The sequence below is a fragment of the Pseudophryne corroboree genome, chromosome 6, assembly GCF_028390025.1.
Source record: "Pseudophryne corroboree isolate aPseCor3 chromosome 6, aPseCor3.hap2, whole genome shotgun sequence".
Classification (NCBI taxonomy): Eukaryota; Metazoa; Chordata; class Amphibia; order Anura; family Myobatrachidae; genus Pseudophryne; species Pseudophryne corroboree.
The window spans coordinates 359,176,687-359,197,814 of record NC_086449.1 but is presented as its reverse complement, the minus strand read 5'-3'; the positions used below and the strand labels follow the sequence as shown (position 1 = coordinate 359,197,814).

Below are 21,128 nucleotides of genomic sequence, written 5' to 3'. Positions count from 1 at the left end.
GGATTTACCGGTAGGTAATTAAAATCCTTTTTTTAGTTACCGGTCACTCCAACCAGAGGCAGAATTCAAACTTGTTTGCCCATTTGTCGTGTTAGTGTAAGGGGAAAGTTCTGCACGATCTGTCAGAAGTGTCCGCCTACTTTTGCACTTAAATAAAATTCAATAAATCATTTTAAAAACTGCATGATGCCCTCCCCTGCTTATAGGGTAACCAGCACTGGGCATTGCCAGCCTGGGCAGCTGTAACCATAGTAGGGTTCCCCCCCCAAAATATTTCCTGAGAGCCCCCAGCCAATAGGAGAGTCTCCCTCAGGGGAGTTGGTATGGTAGAAATGTGTTTGGGCCTCCCCCTTCCTTGAGTATAATCAGCCATCCAGAGCTCATCCACGTACCCCAGGACGGGAAGCAGTTAAAATGCCGCTGGGCGGGATCCCGGCAATAAATATACTGATGCTGGAATCCCACCTGGCAGACCTAATACTGACATCAAAATGCAGTCAGAGGAGGGATTCCCGGGGTCAAAATACCAATGCTAGAATCCCGAATGTCCTCTCAGCGGGACACGCTTGCGCCCTGAGGTGGAGGTTGGGGGGGGGGGGGGGGGGGGCGGGTTTGGAGGTTAAGCTTAGGCATTAGATGGGGGGTTAGGGTGTAGGGACAAGAAATTTAGGCTAGGAACCGTGGCGGGAGACTTTGATTTAGGCACTTAGAAGGAGAGGTTAAGGTTAGGCACCAAGCGGGGAGGGTTACATTTAGGCAGTGGGTAAGGGAGGGTTAGGGTTAGGCACCCACAAGGGAGGGTTAGGGTGTGGGACAGGGGATGTTTAGGGTGCTAACTGCGTGGCTGTTGGGATTTTAATGACCTGGATGCCGATGTCTGTATTCTGACCATCGACATCCCGTCCATCGGGATTACAGGTCGGGGGGTAATATAATAATTAATATGAGATCAAAAGCAGTTTGTCTTCTGCAAACTAGAGGTCCCAGCATGGCCTGTCATGTCCGTTTGGCACTAATAGAACCACAAGTGCCAGCTTGCTCTGTAATTTGCTAAAGAAAAAGCAAATAGATATATACTGTACAAACACACAGTTAATTAAAAAATAAATTACTAAATAGAGACCAGTTTACTTTCAGCTACCTTTTATTTTATACTACTTGGTCCACTCTACAAGGGCACCTGTATAAAGGAAAAAATTATAAAAGAAACAACCCTGACCTCATGCAGTAGCCACAATAGGTTCGGTTCATCTGGGAGCAGTTTCATCTACTTTCCTGTCTTTAACATAGGCCATATGTTTAATATTGGGGTAATATGGTTATGCCCAGTACTAGTTACTGTAAACTCTGGGGGGTGGGGCATACCATTTCTACCTCTGAATGGGCAAACCCCATGCATTATTTTTTTTAATATTCTCCCCCCCCCCCCCCCCTGTTTTTACAAGCAGAAGTTGGCAGACAGTGTCAACCTACTTGTGTGACGTCACAAAATCTTTCAGGTGGACAGTAAATTGGCTCAGTGTGTGGAGTCGTTTTTCAGTTGGATACACAATTGGACGCAAGGAGGCAAGTTGCCATATTGATGGTGTGGAAATGCCACCAACAGCGCTGCTGATTGTGGCCCAATTTCTCACACCAGACTTGTTGACTTTCGTATGCAGCCCTACGGGGCTGTGAACAACAATTCATGAGTCTAGTGGTACCGTTAGTGTGACATATAGCCGCGCTTACTTGTTCCGGCAAGTTATTTGCAGCCAACTGAATCGACCTCTGGTAGTGATTTTGATGTTTCTAATTTATACTCACTCTGTTTTCAGGTTGATGGAGCGCTTCCTAATGGATGGATTGTATCCTTTATGAATGGATGTTAGTGATTCCGCTAGGATGCGGGCAGGGTGCAGGTGTGAGTAGAAAAAGGGACGGGGCTCTGTTGTCATCGCTGTTTGGAGCGGTGCAGCCCCCGTCATTATCACTAATGGGGGCGTGCCTGGCCGTCGACATCACTAGTGCCCAGCACTTATGGAGGTGCTGGTCTTCCCTGTAGCGCTCCATTTAATTTGACTAGATGTCATGCGCATGTGCATGGTATCTATTCATGCGGTGGCAGGCTGTTTTAGAAAGGCACTGATTGAAGGGCAGGGCGCATTTTGCCCTTTAAAAATCGGTCAGAGTGCGGCATTTAAATGTGACAAATCATGTAAGTAATGTTAGTGCAGGTGTGTATGCCGTGTTCTATTATCTATATGAATTATTGTTATTAATATTATGAGGCCTGATTCAGCAGCAGTGCTCTTATTTAGTAGCAGAATTATGAGGCATCATAAGTGTAGCATTCTCTCACCAGTGAGCAGAGATGCCCACCTAAGCCATCGCAACATGCTCAGCACCTGCATACTCAGTTGTGAGTGCAATTTAGATGCAAGGAACATTGTCTCCCTGAGTTCCTTTATGGCTAAGCAGAATAGCCACGGGAGCTACGACGTTGGTGCCGTGTTTTATGCATGCAAGGTAGCAGTAGCATGCCGAGATACGCACAGAAAACGAGACTCCTGCGTTTTTGCGACATTTCCACTAACCTCCCCTAAACGGCCTTTTACCGTGATTCATTCCTTGGAGTATGAGCACAACGGCTATGATGCATGCGCAGTCTGCCAATAATCGCTTAGTTGTGACACCATCGAAGCTGCGACCGCATCTGAATCATGTACATTGTCCTTTATTTATATGGACCACAAGGGTTCCGCAGCGCCTAACAAAGTACATAAATGAGCAAAATAAGAAAACAGCGGCTTACAGACAATGCCGGACAAGCACATGCTATATAAACATTTCTGCATCAGTGGTCATAATCGAATAAGCAGGAGGGCTGCAGAAACTAAGGTTTAGGTGCTTGCTGTATGGAGTAGATGATACTATTTGTAAGGGATGGCTATGCACGTGAGTGGAGAGAGCTCTGCTCATGAGAGCTTACATTCTAAAGGGAAGGGGCAGACAGGGCGGACACGATTGGGGCAGATAGTGAGAGGGTGAGAGCTGGATGGCTTTACTGAAGAAGTGGGTCATATCCTGTAGTACTTGTACTTGAACCAGGACAAAGAGGCTGGGGTGCAGCTTATGAGAAATTGCAGATTAGTGTGAATTCTGGATACACATTACAATACTGGGTTCTGTCTAATTCTTACAGAAGAGGTGATCTAATATATATTCTGTATTTTCTTAAAGTGATAAAATATCACTTGAGCATGCACCTGCTGCAGTGACTTTTTTAGCAGAGAAAAAAAAATGTTGAATGGTGTTTAAAATACACAATATGGGCAACATTAATGGCAGCAGTTAGGAAATCCAATCACATTCACTCAGTAAGTCACCTTCACCTCCTCCACTAACAAACACATACCAATCAACCCCTTCTCCACTCCCACAGACTCAACCATTGTAAGTCATCTGGCCAGAAACTTGAGTAAACCTGCACTCCTGGTTCAAGGGGCAGTCTTGTTCTATTTCTTGTAAGTGGCAGTGTGGTATCAAGTAGTTGTGTCGGAGTGGGTGGGCAGCAGCCACTGGAAGCCCTTAGTGTGGGTTCTTTGAAATAGACACTATGAGCCAACAGCGTAGGTAATATGAGAGGTAGACATTGCAAGCCCTCAGTGCAATTATTATGATATAAGGAGACACTTCAAGTCCTCAGTAATGGTAATATGTGGGAGACTCTGTGATCCCTCACAGTGCAGATAATATGAGAGAGGACTGCAAGCTCTGATCCCTCAGTGTGTGCAGTATGAGAGAGAGAGAAAGCACTGCAACCCCTTAGCTCAGGTAATAAAAGACAGGACTATGGGGGTCAATCAGACCTGATCGCACGCTAGGTTCTTTCGCCGCGCTGCGATCAGGTCAGTACTGCGCATGCATATGCTCCGTAATGCGCAGGCGCGTCGCACACGTACAAAGCGGATCGTTGCTGTGCGATGGGTTATACTAAAAATCCATTCACACAGCCGATCGCAAGGAGATTGACGGGAAGAAGGCGTTTGTGGGTGGCAACTGACCGTTTTCTGGGAGTGTTTGGAAAAACGGAGGCGTGTCCAAGCGTTTGCAGGGTGGGTGTCTGACGTCAATTCCAGGCACGGACAGGCTGAAGTGATCGCAAGGGCTGAGTAAGTTCTATTTTTTGTACTGCCCAGCTGCACATGCGATCGCACACTTGCAAAGCAAAAATACACTCCGCTATGGACAGCGACTATCTGCTCGCAGCAGTGCAAAAAACACCTAGCGAGCGATCAGGTCTGAATTAGGCCCTATGTCCTTGCTAATGAGAGCAAAAGACCCGGTTGAAGCCTCAGCGCAGGCAGTAAGAGAGAACCACACTGCTAGCTGTCAGCACTGGTAATGAGAGAGGACTGCAAACCCCCAGTGTGGGTACTGAGAGCGACATTGTGAGCCCTCTGTGTGGGTTATAAGAGAGGATGAGTCATTGTGAAACCTTAGCATGGGCAATGGGAGCGAAGACTGCAAGCACTCAGCGATGGTAATATGAGAGAGAATACTGGTCATTAAGCGCAGGTAATGAGTGAGAAATAGAGGACTGTGCACCCCTTAGCACAAGTAATGAGAGAAAGAAAGGACTGGATGCCCTCACCATGGGTAATGAAAGAGAAAGCGACAAATCATGGGTGATGAAAGTAAGACTTTGTGAGCCCTCAGGATGAGTAATGAGAGTGTGCAGGTAATGAGAGTTAGGACTACCAGCCCTCAGCATGACTAATCCGAGAGAGATCAAGCAATGAGAGAGAGAGGACTGCCAGCCCTCAGCATGACTGAGAGAGAGGACTGCCAGCCCTCAGCATGACTGAGAGAGAGGACTGCCAGCCCTCAGCATGACTAATGAGAGAGAGGACTGCCAGCCCTCAGCATGACTAATGAGAGAGAGGACTGCCAGCCCTCAGCATGACTAATGAGAGAGAGGACTGCCAGCCCTCAGCATGACTAATGAGAGAGATGACTGCCAGCCCTCAGCATGACTAATGAGAGAGAGGACTACCAGCCCTCAGCATGACTAATGAGAGAGATGACTGCCAGCCCTCAGCATGACTAATGAGAGAGAGGACTGCCAGCCCTCAGCATGACTGAGAGAGAGGACTGCCAGCCCTCAGCATGACTGAGAGAGAGGACTGCCAGCCCTCAGCATGACTAATGAGAGAGAGGACTGCCAGCCCTCAGCATGACTAATGAGAGAGAGGACTGCCAGCCCTCAGCATGACTAATGAGAGAGAGGACTGCCATCCCTCAGCATGACTAATGAGAGAGAGGACTGCCAGCCCTCAGCATGACTAATGAGAGAGAGGACTGCCAGCCCTCAGCATGACTAATGAGAGAGAGGACTGCCAGCCCTCAGCATGACTAATGAGAGAGATGACTGCCAGCCCTCAGCATGACTAATGAGAGAGAGGACTACCAGCCCTCAGCATGACTAATGAGAGAGGACTGCCAGCCCTCAGCATGACTAATGAGAGAGAGGACTGCCAGCCCTCAGCATGACTGAGAGAGAGGACTGCCAGCCCTCAGCATGACTAATGAGAGAGAGGACTGCCAGCCCTCAGCATGACTAATGAGAGAGAGGACTGCCAGCCCTCAGCATGACTAATGAGAGAGATGACTGCCAGCCCTCAGCATGACTAATGAGAGAGAGGACTGCCAGCCCTCAGCATGACTGAGAGAGAGGACTGCCAGCCCTCAGCATGACTGAGAGAGAGGACTGCCAGCCCTCAGCATGACTAATGAGAGAGAGGACTGCCAGCCCTCAGCATGACTAATGAGAGAGAGGACTGCCAGCCCTCAGCATGACTAATGAGAGAGAGGACTGCCATCCCTCAGCATGACTAATGAGAGAGAGGACTACCAGCCCTCAGCATGACTAATGAGAGAGAGGACTGCCAGCCCTCAGCATGACTAATGAGAGAGAGGACTGCCAGCCCTCAGCATGCTAATGAGAGAGATGACTGCCAGCCCTCAGCATGACTAATGAGAGAGAGGACTACCAGCCCTCAGCATGACTAATGAGAGAGGACTGCCAGCCCTCAGCATGACTAATGAGAGAGAGGACTGCCAGCCCTCAGCATGACTAATGAGAGAGAGGACTGCCAGCCCTCAGCATGACTGAGAGAGAGGACTGCCAGCCCTCAGCATGACTAATGAGAGAGAGGACTGCCAGCCCTCAGCATGACTAATGAGAGAGAGGACTGCCAGCCCTCAGCATGACTAATGAGAGAGAGGACTGCCAGCCCTCAGCATGACTAATGAGAGAGATGACTGCCAGCCCTCAGCATGACTAATGAGAGAGAGGACTGCCAGCCCTCAGCATGACTAATGAGAGAGTGCGGGTAATGAGAGAAAGGACTACCTGTCCTTAGCATTACTAATCAGAGAAAGAGAGTGCACTTAATGATAGAGAGGGCTACCAGCCCTCAGCATGACTGAGAGAAAGAGTGCAGGTAATGAGCGAGGGCTACCAGTCCTCAGCATGACTGAGAGACAGAAACTGCATGCCCTCAGCATGACTGAGAGACAGAAACTGCATGCCCTGATCGCTCGCTGAGAGACAGAAACTGCATGCCCTCAGCGAGAGAGATCCTGCAAACCTTCAGTGCAGGTAATGAGACCAAGAAGAACTGAGCCATCAGCGTTGGTGAGGAATGAAGTTGGGATCAGAAAATAGTTGGGTAGATGGAAAGGAATGAAAGTACAGAATACATCAGATAATTACAAAGGTGCATGTAAACAAAAAATCTGGATGAATACATGCCTTTTCATTCATTTACATGGTGCCTAATAGGACCGGTATCGCTGTAGAAGTGTGTAGGTGTAATTATGCTCTTTATTGTTTTTCAATCCTTAAATCCTCTCAGTCGTCCTCAGCAACTTTCAACCTTTGCTCTGACACTATATAAATACACCACAAGTGTGGATGGCAAGACTGTCCTAGTTGGTAAGTACCAGCTAACAAACCATCTGAAGCATTTCTGCTGATGGCTGTAACTTTGTTATTCCACTCACTACACTCATATATACCCATCACACGCAACTAATTTGTTCTGTCCCAGTGCGGGGGAAACATGACTGCTCTTTGATGTCTACAGTGTTTACTGACCCATTACCTGTGCTTCCATCTACAACACTCACCAAAGATATGTCTGCCATGTGTTACAGATTTCTGGGATACAGCTGGACAAGAGCGGTTTCAGAGCATGCATGCTTCCTACTACCACAAAGCACATGCCTGTATCATGGTATGTTCCATCCATGTTGTGGCCTTTTACATTTGATGTAGAATTTTTATATTTTGTTGTTAAATTCCTATTTATTTTTCTCGTAGTCCGTAGAGGATGCTGGGGTCCATATTAGTACCATGGGGTATAGACTGGTCCACCAGGAGCCATTGGCACCTTAAGAGTTTAATAGTGTGGGCTGGCTCCTCCCTCTATGCCCCTCCTACCAGACTCTGTTTAGAAAATGTGCACGGAGGAGCCGGTCACAGCTAGGGGAGCTCTACAGAGTTCTGTTAGAAAAAAAAAATTCTTTCTTTTCAGAGTTTGTTAGGAGGCTGCTGGTGACAGCCTCCCTGTAGCAAGGGACTGGGGAAGGGGGGGAGCAGTGTCCGCCCTGCGGGGTCTTGAGCCACTGCTCCCGCTGACTGGACATTGAGTTCCAGAGAGGTCCGATCACGCCCGGCCGCAGGGGAACGCTCGCCCCAGCAGCCAGCCGCCACCCCCTCAGGGAGCTGAAGTGTGGTGAGTGAGTCACTATCCCCCCTTGCAAGCGGGGGGACAGTGTGAAGAGGGCGGCTAGAGGGTAGGGTCCTGGAAGGCTCAGCGGTACTGCGGTGCGGCACTGGGAGGGGCGCCCCTGGCCAGCTCCGGAACCTACACTGTCCACTACAAGCCTGTTGGGGTGTGCGGATCCAGGCCAGCACAAATCCTCCGGCCAGTATAATCTTTCAGACAGCGCCATTGAGGGGGCGGAGCTTCTCCTCAGAGCGGACCCAACAACGTTCAGCGCCATTTTTCCTGCCTGCACTCACTACAAGTGGATCCAGGTCCCTCCAGAGCAATCTCCAGCAATCTGTAGGGGTACCAGGAAGGGGGAGGGGGGCTGTATAAAGGCTGTGTCACCTATTAAGGGAAACAGTCAGCACTGGTTAGGCACTACCTATACTTAAATAGCGCTGTGTGTGGGTTGGCTCCAATCTCTGTCTCTCTCTGCCATTCTTGGGGGGAAACTCTGTCTACATAATACCCTGTGTGTTTGTGGGGTGTTTAAGGGTGTGTGACAACATGTCTAGGGACACGGTTTCATATGCTGCAGAGGATTTGTCTTCCCAGGAAGACGCCATTCCATGTAATCAGGATTGCACTGTTTTAGCACAGATCCCAGCTAGAGAGCCAGAATGGTTAGTCTGTCTGAACGGGACTATTTCTCAGATTTCCGATAGGGTTGCTAGGACTGAGCATGCCACTCGGGTCCTCCAGTCCTCTATGGTTGTATGGTCTGATACTGCCTCCTCGGGGTCCCCTGCGATGCATTCTCACAAACGTGCACTTGCAATTATGCAGGATGACACGGACACCGACTCTGACGCTGCAGAAGGTGACGGGGATGTGTTGAGGGGGACAGCATCACTTGCCAAAGGGGTGCAGTTGATGATTGAGGCTGTTAGGGATGTTTTACACATTTCGGACTCGGCTCCGGAACAGGTGAAGGAGGCCTTCTTTACAGATAATAAGAAGCCCCCTCACCTTCCCGGGATCCAAAGAATTAAATGCTATCTTTGAAAAGGCATGGGAAACTCCGGAAAAGAAATTCCAGATTCCCAAGAGAGTCTTGGTGGCTTTTCCCTTAGAAAGATAGGAAGAGATGGAAGTCCCCGATAGTCGACGCCTCTGTCTCCAGGCTGTCCAAACTGGTGGTATTACCAGTCCTGGGATCTACCGCGTTAAAGGACCCGGCAGATCGCAAGGTGGATGCTACGCTGAAATTCATTTACACGGGTTCAGGGGCTATATTGCGGCCTACTATAGCCTGTGCTTGGATTGCTAAAGCTATTGCCAGGTGGTCAATCACTCTGCAGGAGGAATCGACTACGCTGGTCAAAGGTATTTTTACGTAATATTCTGGATTCTGCAGGGTTCCTGGTGGATTCCATGAAAGACCTGGGTTCCATGGCTGCGAGGATCTCCTCCATGTCCGTATCGGCTCGCAGCGGTCTCTGGCTGCGCAACTGTTCTGCGGACGCGGAATCCAGGAAGTGTGTGGAGGGCCTACTATACAAAGGTCAGGCTCTTTTTGGGGAGGCGCTGGATGTGTGGATTGCCACGGCTACCGCGGGCAAGTCCCCTTTTCTCCCCTCAGCTGCACCAGCTACGAAGAAGCCTTTTTCATCTACCACGTCACAGTCCTTTCGGCCCGCGAGGCCTAGAAAGAATAAGCCTTCGAACACCTTCTTCAGAGGTGGTCGTGCCAAAGGAAAGAAGCCTGCTCCCGCAGGTTCCCAGACCCAGAAGCCCGCTTCTGATAACCCTAAGTCCTCCGCATGACGGAGGACAGCTAGGCCTGGAGGAGGGTCAGGTGGGGGCAAGACTCCGGCAGTTCAGCCAAGTCTGGGTGTCGTCGGATCTGGACCCCTGGGTACTGGATATAGTGACTGAAGTTTCAAGATCCCCCGCCTCACCGTTTCTTCAAGTCAGGCTTGCCAGCCCTGCTGGCAGACAGGACAATTCTTCTGGAGGCCATCAGAAAATTGGTGGTGTCTCAGGTCGTTGTTCCGGTCCCACTTCAGCAGTGGAACAAGGGTTATTATTCAAACCTTTTTGTGGTACCAAAACCGGATGGTTCGGTACGGCCTATTCTAAACTAAAAATCTTTGAACCCTTATCTCAGGGAGTTCAAATTCAAGATGGAATCTCTGAGAGCTGTCAACTCAGGACTGACGGAGGGGGAGTTCCTGGTGTCTCTGGACATCAAGGATGCTTACCTCCACATTCCCATTTGGGCGCCGCATCAAGCATATCTCAGGTTTGCACTGATGGACGATCACTATCAGTTCCAGGCGCTGCCGTTTGGCCTCTCCACAGCACCGAGGATCTTCACCAAGGTGATGGCGGAGATAATGGTTCTCCTCCGCAAACGGGGTGAACATAATCCCATATCTGGACTATCTCCTGATCACGGCGTTGTCCAGGGAGAGGTTGTTGCGGTCCATCGCGCTTACGACGCAGCTGCTCAGGAAGCACGGTTGGATCCTGAACCTTCCAAAGTCTCATCTGGAGCCGACAAGGCAGCTGTCTTTCCTGGGAATGATCCTCAACATGGAAGTGCAGAGGGTATTTCTCCCGGTGGAGAAAGCGTTGGTGATTGAAACAATGGTCCGGGATGTCCTAAAGCCTAGCCGGGTATCGGTTCATCAATGCATACGCCTTCTGGGGAAGATGGTTGCCGCCTACGAGGCTCTGCAGTACGGCAGGTTTCATGCTTGACCTTTTCAGCTGGACCTCTTGGACCAGTGGTCGGGGTCTCACCTACACATGCACAAGAGGATACGCCTGTCTCCGAAAGCCAGGATTTCACTCCTCTGGTGGCTGCAACTTCCGCACCTTATGGAGGGGCGAAGGTTCGGAATTCAAGACTGGACCCTTTTAACCACAGATGCAAGTCTAAGAGGTTGGGGAGCAGTCGCTCTGGGGGAAACTTTTCAGGGACGATGGTCGGATCAAGAATCACTCCTCCCAATGAACATCCTGGAACTCAGGGCCGTGTACAACGCCCTTCTGCAAGCAGCACACCTTCTACAGGATCGGGCGGTTCAGGTGCAGTCGGACTACGTGACCACAGTGGCCTACATAAACTGACAAGGCGGAACGAAGGGCAGGGCTGCCATGTCAGAGGTGTCAAAAATCCTCATCTGGGCAGAAAGGCACGCGGTGGCTATATCGGCAATCTTCATTACGGGCGTAGACAACTGGGAAGCAGACTTCCTCAGCAGACACAATCTCAATCCAGGGGAGTGGGGCCTCCATCTGGAGGTGTTCGAGGAGGTAGCCAGTTGGTGGGGAGTTCCTCACATAGACATGATGGCCTCCCGCCTCAACAAGAAGCTACGGAGGTACTGTTCCAGGTCAAGAGACCCACAGGCAGTGGCGGTGGACGCACTGGTAACACCGTGGGTGTTCAAGTCAGTGTATGTGTTCCCTCCACTTCCTCTGATACCAAAGGTTCTTCAGCTTGTGAGAAGAACAAAGGTACTGGCAATCCTCATTGCTCCAGACTGGCCAAGGAGGGCTTGGTACGCGGATCTGCTGGATCTTCTGGAAGATCCGCGGCCTTTACCTCTTCGGGAGGATCTGCTCCTGCAGGGGCCGTTCGCTTATCAAGACTTACCGCGGCTACGTTTGACGGCATGGCGGTTGAACGCCAGATCTTAGCTTGGAAAGGTATCCCGAGTGAGGTCATTCCTACCCTGATACAGGCCAGGAAGGGGGTTACGTCTAAACATTAACATCGCATTTGTAAGAAATATGTTTCTTGGTGTGAGGCCAAGAAGTTTCCGGCGGTGGAGTTTCAACTTGGACGTTTTCTCCTTTTCCTGCAAGCAGGGGTGGATATGGGACTGAGATTGGGCTCCATCAAGGTCCAGATCTGTGCTTTGTCCATCTTCTTCCAGAAACAATTGGCTGTTCTTCCTGAGGTTCTGACCTTTTTGAAAGGGATTCTGCACATCCAGCCTCCCTTTGTGGCGCCTATGGCACCATGGGATCTTGATGTGGTGTTGCAGTTCCTGCAATCTGCTTGGTTTGAACCTCTACAGGAGGCCGATCTCAAGTTTCTCACATGGAAGGCGGTCACCTTGTTGGCCTTGGCTTCTGCACGACGCGTGTCGGAATTGGGGGCTTTATCTTGTAAAAGCCCCTATCTGATCTTCCATGAGGACAGGGCGGAACTTAGGACTCGTCCACAGTTCCTACCTAAGGTTGTGTCGGCTTTCCATATCAACCAACCTATTGTGGTGCCAGTGGCTACTTACTCCTCAATTACTTCACAGGCCTTGGATGTGGTGAGGACTTTGAAGATTTATGTGAAGAGGACGGCTCGTCATAGGAAAAGTGACTCTCTGTTTGTCCTCTATGATCCCAAGAAAATTGGATGTCCTACTTCTAAGCAGTCGGTTCCGCGCTGGATCAGGTTCACTATCCAGCATGCCTATTCCACTGCAGGATTGCCGTGTCCGAAATCTGTAAAGGCCCACTCTACTATTAAAGTGGGCTCTTCCTGGGCGGCTGCCCGGGGTGTCTCGGCAGTACAACTCTGCCGAGCAGCTACTTGGTCTGGGTCAAAAACGTTTGCCAAGTTTTACAGGTTCGATACTCTGGCCTCTGATGACCTCAAGTTTGGTCAAGCAGTGTTGCAGGAGCCTCCGCGCTCTCCCTCCCGTACTGGGAGCTTTGGTACATCCCCATGGTACTAATATGGACCCCAGCATCCTCTAGGACAGGGGTGGCCCACCAGTCAGAGGCAAAGAGCCAGAAAAGATCCGTAGTAAAGGGAAAGAGCTACATAGGCGTGCGCACAAAAATGGGGGAGTGGCCTAGTTTTCACAAAGCCACACCCCATTTTTGTGCGCACACCTTTCGGTATGACATTTGTAGGAGTATGACCTTGTGTCATAACCCCATTTTTAGTCATGTTGTACAGTGCCACATACATATAATGCCCCAGTACATTGCCATATACATATAAAAATTACAATAAATGGGTGCCTCCACACTGCCAGATACATATACCCCCCTCCACTACACATATGTCCACACAGTGCCAGATAAATATATGCCCCCAGTGCCAGATACACATGCCCCCACAGTGTCAGCTATGCCCCCAGTGCCAGATACACATGTCCCAACAGTGCCAGATACACATGTCCCAACAGTGCCAGATAAACATGTCCCCACAGTGCCAGCTATGCCCCCACTGCCAGATACACATGCCCCCACAGTGCCAGATATGCCTCCAGTGCAGATACACGTCTCCACAGTGCCAGCTATGCATGTCTTTACAGTGCCGGCTACCCCCCGGTGCCAGCTATGCCCCCAGTGCGAGATACACATGTCCACTGTGCCAGCTATGCCCACAGTGCCAGATACACATGTCCTTACAGTGTCAGATATGCCCTCAGTGCCAGATACACATGTCCCCACAGTGCCAGCTATGCCCCCAATGCCAGATACACATGCCCCCACAATGCCGGATATGCCTCCAGTGCAGATACAAGTCTCCACAGTGCCAGCTATGCATGTCCTTACAGTGCCAGCTATGCCCCGGTGCCTGCTATGCCCCCAGTGCCAGATACACATGTCCACACAGTGCCAGCTATGCCCCAGTGCAGATACACATGCCCCCACAGTGCCAGATATGCCACCAGTGCAGATACACATGTCCTTACAGTGCCAGATTTGCCCCCAGTGCCAGCTACACATGTCCTTACAGTGCCATCTACACATGTCCTTACAGTGCCAGATATACCCCCAGTGCAGATACACATGTCCCCACAGTGCCAGCTATGCCCCCAGTGCAGATACACATGCCCCCACAGTGCCAGCTATGCCCCCCAGTGCAGATACATGCCCCCCACAGTGCCAGCTATGCCCCCCAGTGCAGACACACATGCCCCCACAGTGCTAGCTATGCCCCCAGTGCAGACACACATGCCCCCACAGTGCCAGCTATGCCCCCAGTGCACACACATGCCCCCACAGTGCCAGCTATGCCCCCAGTGCAGACACACATGCCCCCACAGTGCCAGCTATGCCCCCAGTGCAGATACGCATGTCCCCACAGTGGCTTCCCCGACCCCCAAGTGCTGCTCACCGTGCTGCTGCTGCGAGGGGAGGAGAGCACAGCGCACGCCTCTCCTGTTCCTCTGACTCCGGCGTCTATCTTCAATTCAGCGCCGGCCCGTGAGCCAATCAGAGCTCGCGGTCCGACAGCCAATCAGGAGCCTCAGCTACCAGACCGCGAGCTCTGATTGGCTCATGGACCGGCGCTGACTTGAAGATAGACACCGCCGCTGGAGTCAGAGGGGCAGGAGAGGCGTGCGCTGCGCTCTCCTCCCCTCTCCTCACACGCCAGAGAGTCCTAAAAAGCACATTGTCAGGCAGCAGTGGCCTGGAGCGGATTGAGACGCATGCGGAGGATGAAAGAGCCGCATGCGGCTCGAGATCCGCGGGTTGGCCACCGCTACTCTAGGATGTAAGAGAAAATAGGATTTTGGTTACCTACCGGTAAATCCTTTTCTCTGACGTCCTAAGTGGATGCTGGGGACTCCGTCAGGACCATGGGGATTAGCGGCTCCGCAGGAGACAGGGCACAAAAGTAAAAGCTTTAGGATCAGGTGGTGTGCACTGGCTCCTCCCCCTATGACCCTCCTCCAAGCCTCAGTTAGATTTTTGTGCCCGGCCGAGAAGGGTGCAATCTAGGTGGCTCTCCTAAAGAGCTGCTTAGAGTAAAAGTTTGTTAGGTTTTTTATTTTCAGTGAGTCCTGCTGGCAACAGGCTCACTGCTACGAGGGACTTAGGGGAGAGAAGTGAACTCACCTGCGTGCAGGATGGATTGGCTTCTTAGGCTACTGGACACCATTAGCTCCAGAGGGAGTCGGAACACAGGTCTCACCCTGGGGTTCGTCCCGGAGCCGCGCCGCCGACCCCCCTTGCAGATGCCGAAAAGTGAAGGTCCAGAAACGGCGGCAGAAGACTCTTCAGTCTTCATAAGGTAGCGCACAGCACTGCAGCTGTGCGCCATTGTTGTCAGCACACTTCATAGCAGCGGTCACTGAGGGTGCAGGGCGCTGGGGGGGGGCGCCCTGGGCAGCAATGATAGTACCTTATTCTGGCTAAAAATACATCACATATAGCCCCTGGGGGCTATATGGATGTATTTAACCCCTGCCAGGTCTCAGAAAAACGGGAGAAGAAGCCCGCCGAAAAGGGGGCGGGGCCTATTCTCCTCAGCACACAGCGCCATTTTCCCTCACAGAAATGCTGGTGGGAAGGCTCCCAGGCTCTCCCCTGCACTGCACTGCAGAAACAGGGTTAAAACAGAGAGGGGGGGCACTTATTTGGCGATATGTATATATATATATTAAAATGCTATAAGGGAAAAACACTTATATAAAGGTTGTCCCTGTATAATTATAGCGTTTTTTGGTGTGTGCTGGCAAACTCTCCCTCTGTCTCCCCAAAGGGCTAGTGGGGTCCTGTCCTCTATCAGAGCATTCCCTGTGTGTGTGCTGTGTGTCGGTACGTGTGTGTCGACATGTATGAGGACGATGTTGGTGAGGAGGCGGAGCAATTGCCTGAAATGGTGATGTCACTCTCTAGGGAGTCGACACCGGAATGGATGGCTTATTTAAGGAATTACGTGATAATGTCAACACGCTGCAAGGTCGGTTGACGACATGAGACGGCCGGCAAACAAATTAGTACCTGTCCAGGCGTCTCAAACACCGTCAGGGGCTGTAAAACGCTCATTTACCTCAGTCGGTCGACACAGACACGGACACTGACTCCAGTGTCGACGGTGAAGAAACAAACGTATTTCCTTTAGGGCCACACGTTACATGTTATGGGCAATGAAGGAGGTGTTACATATTTCTGATACTACAAGTACCACAAGAAGGGTATTATGTGGGGTGTGAAAAAACTACCTGTAGTTTTTCCTGAATCAGATAAATTAAATGAAGTGTGTGATGATGCGTGGGTTTCCCCCGATAGAAAATTATTGGCGGTATACCCTTTCCCGCCAGAAGTTAGGGCGCGTTGGGAAACACCCTTTAGGGTGGATAAGGCGCTCACACGCTTATCAAAACAAGTGGCGGTACCGTCTCCAGATAGGGCCGCCCTCAAGGAGCCAGCTGAGAGGCTGGAAAATATCCTAAAAAGGTATATACACACATACTGGTGTTATACTGCGACCAGCGATCGCCTCAGCCTGGATGTGCAGCGCTGGGGTGGCTTGGTCGGATTCCCTGACTGAAAATATTGATACCCTTGACAGGGACAGTATTTTATTGACTATAGAGCATTTAAAGGATGCATTTCTATATATGCGAGATGCACAGAGGGATATTTGCACTCTGGCATCAAGAGTAAGTGCGATGTCCATATCTGCCAGAAGATGTTTATGGACATGACAGTGGTCAGGTGATGCAGATTCCAAACGGCACATGGAAGTATTGCCGTATAAAGGGGAGGAGTTATTTGGGGTCGGTCCATCGGACCTGGTGGCCTCGGCAACAGCTGGAAAATCCACCTTTTTTACCCCAAATCACATCTCAGCAGAAAAAGACACCGTCTTTTCAGCCTCAGTCCTTTCGTCCCCATAAGGGCAAGCGGGCAAAAGGCCAGTCATATCTGCCCAGGGATAGAGGAAAGGGAAGAAGACTGCAGCAGGCAGCCCATTCCCAGGAACAGAAGCCCTCCACAGCTTCTGCCAAGTCCTCAGCATGACGCTGGGGCCGTACAAGCGGACTCAAGTGCGGTGGGGGGTCGTCTCAAGAGTTTCAGCGCGTAGTGGGCTCACTCGCAAGTGGACCCCTGGATCCTACAAATAGTATCCCAGGGGTACAGACTGGAAATTCGAGACGTCTCCCCCTCGCAGGCTCCTGATGTCTGCTTTACCAACGTCTTCCTCCGACAGGGAGGCAGTATTGGAAACAATTCACAAGCTGTATTCCCAGCAGGTGATAATCAAAGTACCCCTCCTACAACAAGGAAAGGGGTATTATTCCACACTATATTGTGGTACTGAAGCCAGACGGCTCGGTGAGACCTATTCTAAATGGGAAATCTTTGAACACTTACATACAAAGGTTCAAATCAAAATGGAGTCACTCAGAGCAGTGATAGCGAACCAGGAAGAAGGGGACTATATGGTGTCCCTGGACATCAAGGATGCTTACCTCCATGTCCCAAATTGCCCTTCTCACCAAGGGTACCTCAGGTTCGTGGTACGGAACTGTCACTATCAGTTTCAGACGCTGCCGTTTGGATTGTCCACGGCACCCCGGGTCTTTACCAAAGTAATGGCCGAAATGATGATTCTTCTTCAAAGAAAAGGCGTCTTAATTATCCCTTACTTGGACGATCTCCTGATAAGGGCAAGGTCCAGAGAACAGTTGGAAGTCGGAGTAGCACTATCTCAAGTAGTTCTACGACAGCACGGGTGGATTCTAAATATCCAAAATCGCAGCCGTTTCTGACGACACGTCTGCTGTTCCTAGGGATGGTTCTGGACACAGTCCAGAAAAAGGTGTTTCTCCCGGAGGAGAAAGCCAGGGAGTTATCCGAGCTAGTCAGGAACCTCCTAAAACCAGGAAAAGTGTCAGTGCATCATTGCACAAGAGTCCTGGGAAAAATGGTGGCTTATTACGAAGCAATTCCATTTGGCAGATTTCACGCAAGAACTTTTCAGTGGGATCTGCTGGACAAATGGTCCGGATCGCATTTTCAGATGCATCAGCAGATAACCCTGTCTCCAGGGACAGGGGTGTCTCTCCTGTGGTGGTTACAGAGTGCTCATCTTCTAGAGGGCCGCAGATTCGGCATTCAGGATTGGATGCTGGTGACCACGGAGGCCAGCCTGAGAGGCTGGGGAGCAGTCACACAGGAAAAAAAAAAAAAAATTTCCAGGGAGTGTGATCAAGTCTGGAGATTTTTCTCCACATAAATATACTGGAGCTAAGGGCAATTTACAATGCTCTAAGCTTAGCAAGACCTCTGCTTCAAGGTCAGCCGGTATTGATCCAGTGGGACAACATCACGGCAGTCGCCCACCTAAACAGACAGGGCGGCACAAGAAGCAGGAGGGCAATGGCAGAAACTGCAAGGATTTTTCGCTGGGCGGAAAATCATGTGATAGCACTGTCAGCAGTGTTCATTCCGGGAGTGGACAACTGGGACAACCTCCACCTGGGAGAGTGGGGACTTCATCGGGAAGTCTTCCACATGATTGTGAACCGTTGGAAAAGACCAAAGGTGGACATGATGGCGTCCCGCCTGAACAAAAAACTGGACAAGTATTGCGCCAGGTCAAAAGACCTTCAGGCAATAGCTGTGGACGTTCTGGTAACACCGTGGGTGTACCAGTCGGTGTATGTCTTCCCTCCTCTGTTTCTCATACCCAAGGTATTGAGAATTATAAGACGTAGAGGAGTAAGAACTATACTCGTGGCTCCGGATTGGCCAAGAAGGACTTGGTACCCGGAACTTCAAGAGATGCTCACAGAGGACTCATGGCCTCTGCCGCTAAGAAGGGACTTGCTTCAGCAAGTACCATGTCTGTTCCAAGACTTACCGCGGCTGCGTTTGACGGCATGGCGGTTGAACGCCGGATCCTAAGGGAAAAAGGCATTCCGGAAGAGGTCATTCCTACCCTGGTCAAAGCCAGGAAGGAGGTGACCGCACAACATTATCACCACATGTGGCGAAAATATGTTGCGTGGTGTGAGGCCAGGAAGGCCCCATGAAGAAATTTCAACTCGGTCGTTTCCTGCATATCCTGCAAACAGGAGTGTCTATGGGCCTCAAATTGGGGTCCATTAAGGTTCAAATTTCGGCCCTGTCGATTTTCTTCCAGAAAGAATTGGCTTCAGTTCCTGAAGTCCAGAAGTTTGTCAAGGGAGTACTGCATATACAACCCCCTTTTTGTGCCTCCAGTGGCACTGTGGGATCTCAACGTAGTTCTGGGATTCCTAAAATCACATTGGTTTAAACCGCTCAAATCTGTGGATTTGAAATATCTCACAGGGAAAGTGACCATGCTGTTGGCCTTGCCTCGGCCAGGCGAGTGTCAGAATTGGCGGCGTTTGTCTCAAAAAGCCCATATCTGATTGTCCATTCGGACAGGGCAGAGCTGCGGACTCATCCCCAGTTTCTCCCTAAGGTGGTGTCAGTGTTTCACCCGAACCAGCTTATTGTGGTACCTGCGGCTACTAGGGACTTGGAGGACTCCAAGTTGCTAGATGTTGTCAGGGCCCTGAAAATATAGTTTCCAGGACGGCTGGAGTCAGGAAGACTGACTTGCTGTTATCCTGTATGCACCCAACAAACTGGGTGCTCTTGCTTCTAAGCAGACGATTGCTAGTTGGATGTGTAGTACAATTCAGCTTGCACATTCTGTGGCAGGCCTGCCACAGCCAAAATATGTAAATGCCCATTCCACAAGGAAGGTGGGCTCATCTTGGGCGGCTGCCCGAGGGGTCTCGGCTTTACAACTTTGCCGAGCTGATACTTGGTCAGGGGCACACCCTGACTGAGGAGGACCTGGAGTTCTCTCATTCGGTGCTGCAGAGTCATCCGCACTCTCCCGCCCGTTTGGGAGCTTTGGTATAATCCCCATGGTCCTGACGGAGTCCCCAGCATCCACTTAGGACGTCAGAGAAAATAAGAATTTACTTACCGATAATTCTATTTCTCGTAGTCCGTAGTGGATGCTGGGCGCCCATCCCAAGTGCGGATTGTCTGCAATACTTGTACATAGTTATTGTTACAAAAATCGGGTTATTATTGTTGTGAGCCATCTTTTCAGAGGCTCCGCTGTTATCATGCTGTTAACTGGGTTCAGATCACAGGTTGTACAGTGTGATTGGTGTGGCTGGTATGAGTCTTACCCGGGATTCAAAATCCTTCCTTATTGTGTACGCTCGTCCGGGCACAGTATCCTAACTGAGGCTTGGAGGAGGGTCATAGGGGGAGGAGCCAGTGCACACCACCTGATCCTAAAGCTTTTACTTTTGTGCCCTGTCTCCTGCGGAGCCGCTAATCCCCATGGTCCTGACGGAGTCCCCAGCATCCACTACGGACTACGAGAAATAGAATTATCGGTAAGTAAATTCTTATTTTCTTGTAGTCCGTAGAGGATGCTGGGCGCCCGCCCAGCGCTACGTCTTCCTGCTTTGGTTTTATAGTTCAGTTCTACCTGGTTCCTAGGTAAATTCTGCGTTATTTACGGTTTTCAGCTGTTGCTGAGTTTTTCCGGCATGTTGGCCGGATTTGCATGTTGTGTGAGCTGGTATGAATCTCACCAGTATCTGTGTAATTCCTTCTCTCGAAGTTTGTCGTCTCCTCGGGCACAGTTTCTAGACTGAGTCTGGTAGGAGGGGCATAGAGGGAGGAGGCAGCCCACACTATTAAACTCTTAAAGTGCCAATGGCTCCTGGTGGATCCGTCTATACCCCATGGTACTAATATGGACCCCAGCATCCTGTACGGACTACGAGAAAAGGATTTACCGGTAGGTAACCAAAATCCTATTATTTAAAAAAAATGTATACAACACCGAGTGATTGCACAATTCAAAGAAAAGGTGAGTAATGTCACATGGCCAAAACAATATAATCACATTAAGAAACATAAATGACCAGTCATGCACATTGCAGCAAACATATTGCAAATTAACAAATCATGGTGAAAAGTAGAAGAGAAAGGAAGGAAGGGGAAAAAGAGGGGAGAGGAGAGACACATAGCAGGTGCCTATAGGGAGACAGAGATCCATGGAAACACCAGGGAAAATAGGGAGGTAAAGTTCACCCCCAGGGTAACTAATAAAACATTTAAGACCTCGAAACAAATGCTGCATATTTAGGTGATAACTTAAAGTCAATACAGGTAAAACATGTCTCCAAATCTCAGACTGTTTACTAGGTGTGAAGAGAAAAATGTTCTCCATAGACATAGAAGTAGAGACGTTGGCACCAATCCCATATATCGATAGGGCTGGAGGAACGCCAGCATACCGGAATCACTGCTCTAGCCACAATTTGTTAAAATACTTAAGTAATGATTTCTTATAACTGGAAATAGGGGTATCGAAGTGAGATAGGAGCCAGAAATCAGGGCCCATGGGAACTGGGGCACCCCAAAACTCTGAGGCTAAGACTATAACCCTTGACCAAACAGAGCAATGAGGGGACAGTCCCACCATATGTAAATCAGTGTACCAGCTTCCTCATGACACCTCCAGCAGAGAGGTGGTACTGTGGGGCAAAATTTGTGTAGGACAGTTGGACAATGGTACCACCGGGTCAACACCTT

At 50.2% G+C, this 21,128-nt stretch overlaps 1 protein-coding gene across 3 annotated transcripts in view; it reads left to right on the top strand.

Annotated features, from left to right (window-relative positions):
• RABL2B (RAB, member of RAS oncogene family like 2B) overlaps positions 1-21,128 on the top strand; it is a 148,463-nt gene that overhangs the window by 74,540 nt on the left and 52,795 nt on the right. For all 3 annotated transcript variants that reach the window (XM_063926636.1, XM_063926637.1, XM_063926638.1), the window contains 3 exons: positions 1,818-1,847; positions 6,903-6,982; positions 7,204-7,283. In XM_063926636.1, coding sequence (XP_063782706.1) covers positions 1,818-1,847; positions 6,903-6,982; positions 7,204-7,283 — 190 coding nt within the window. The remainder of the gene's footprint in view (positions 1-1,817; positions 1,848-6,902; positions 6,983-7,203; positions 7,284-21,128) is intronic.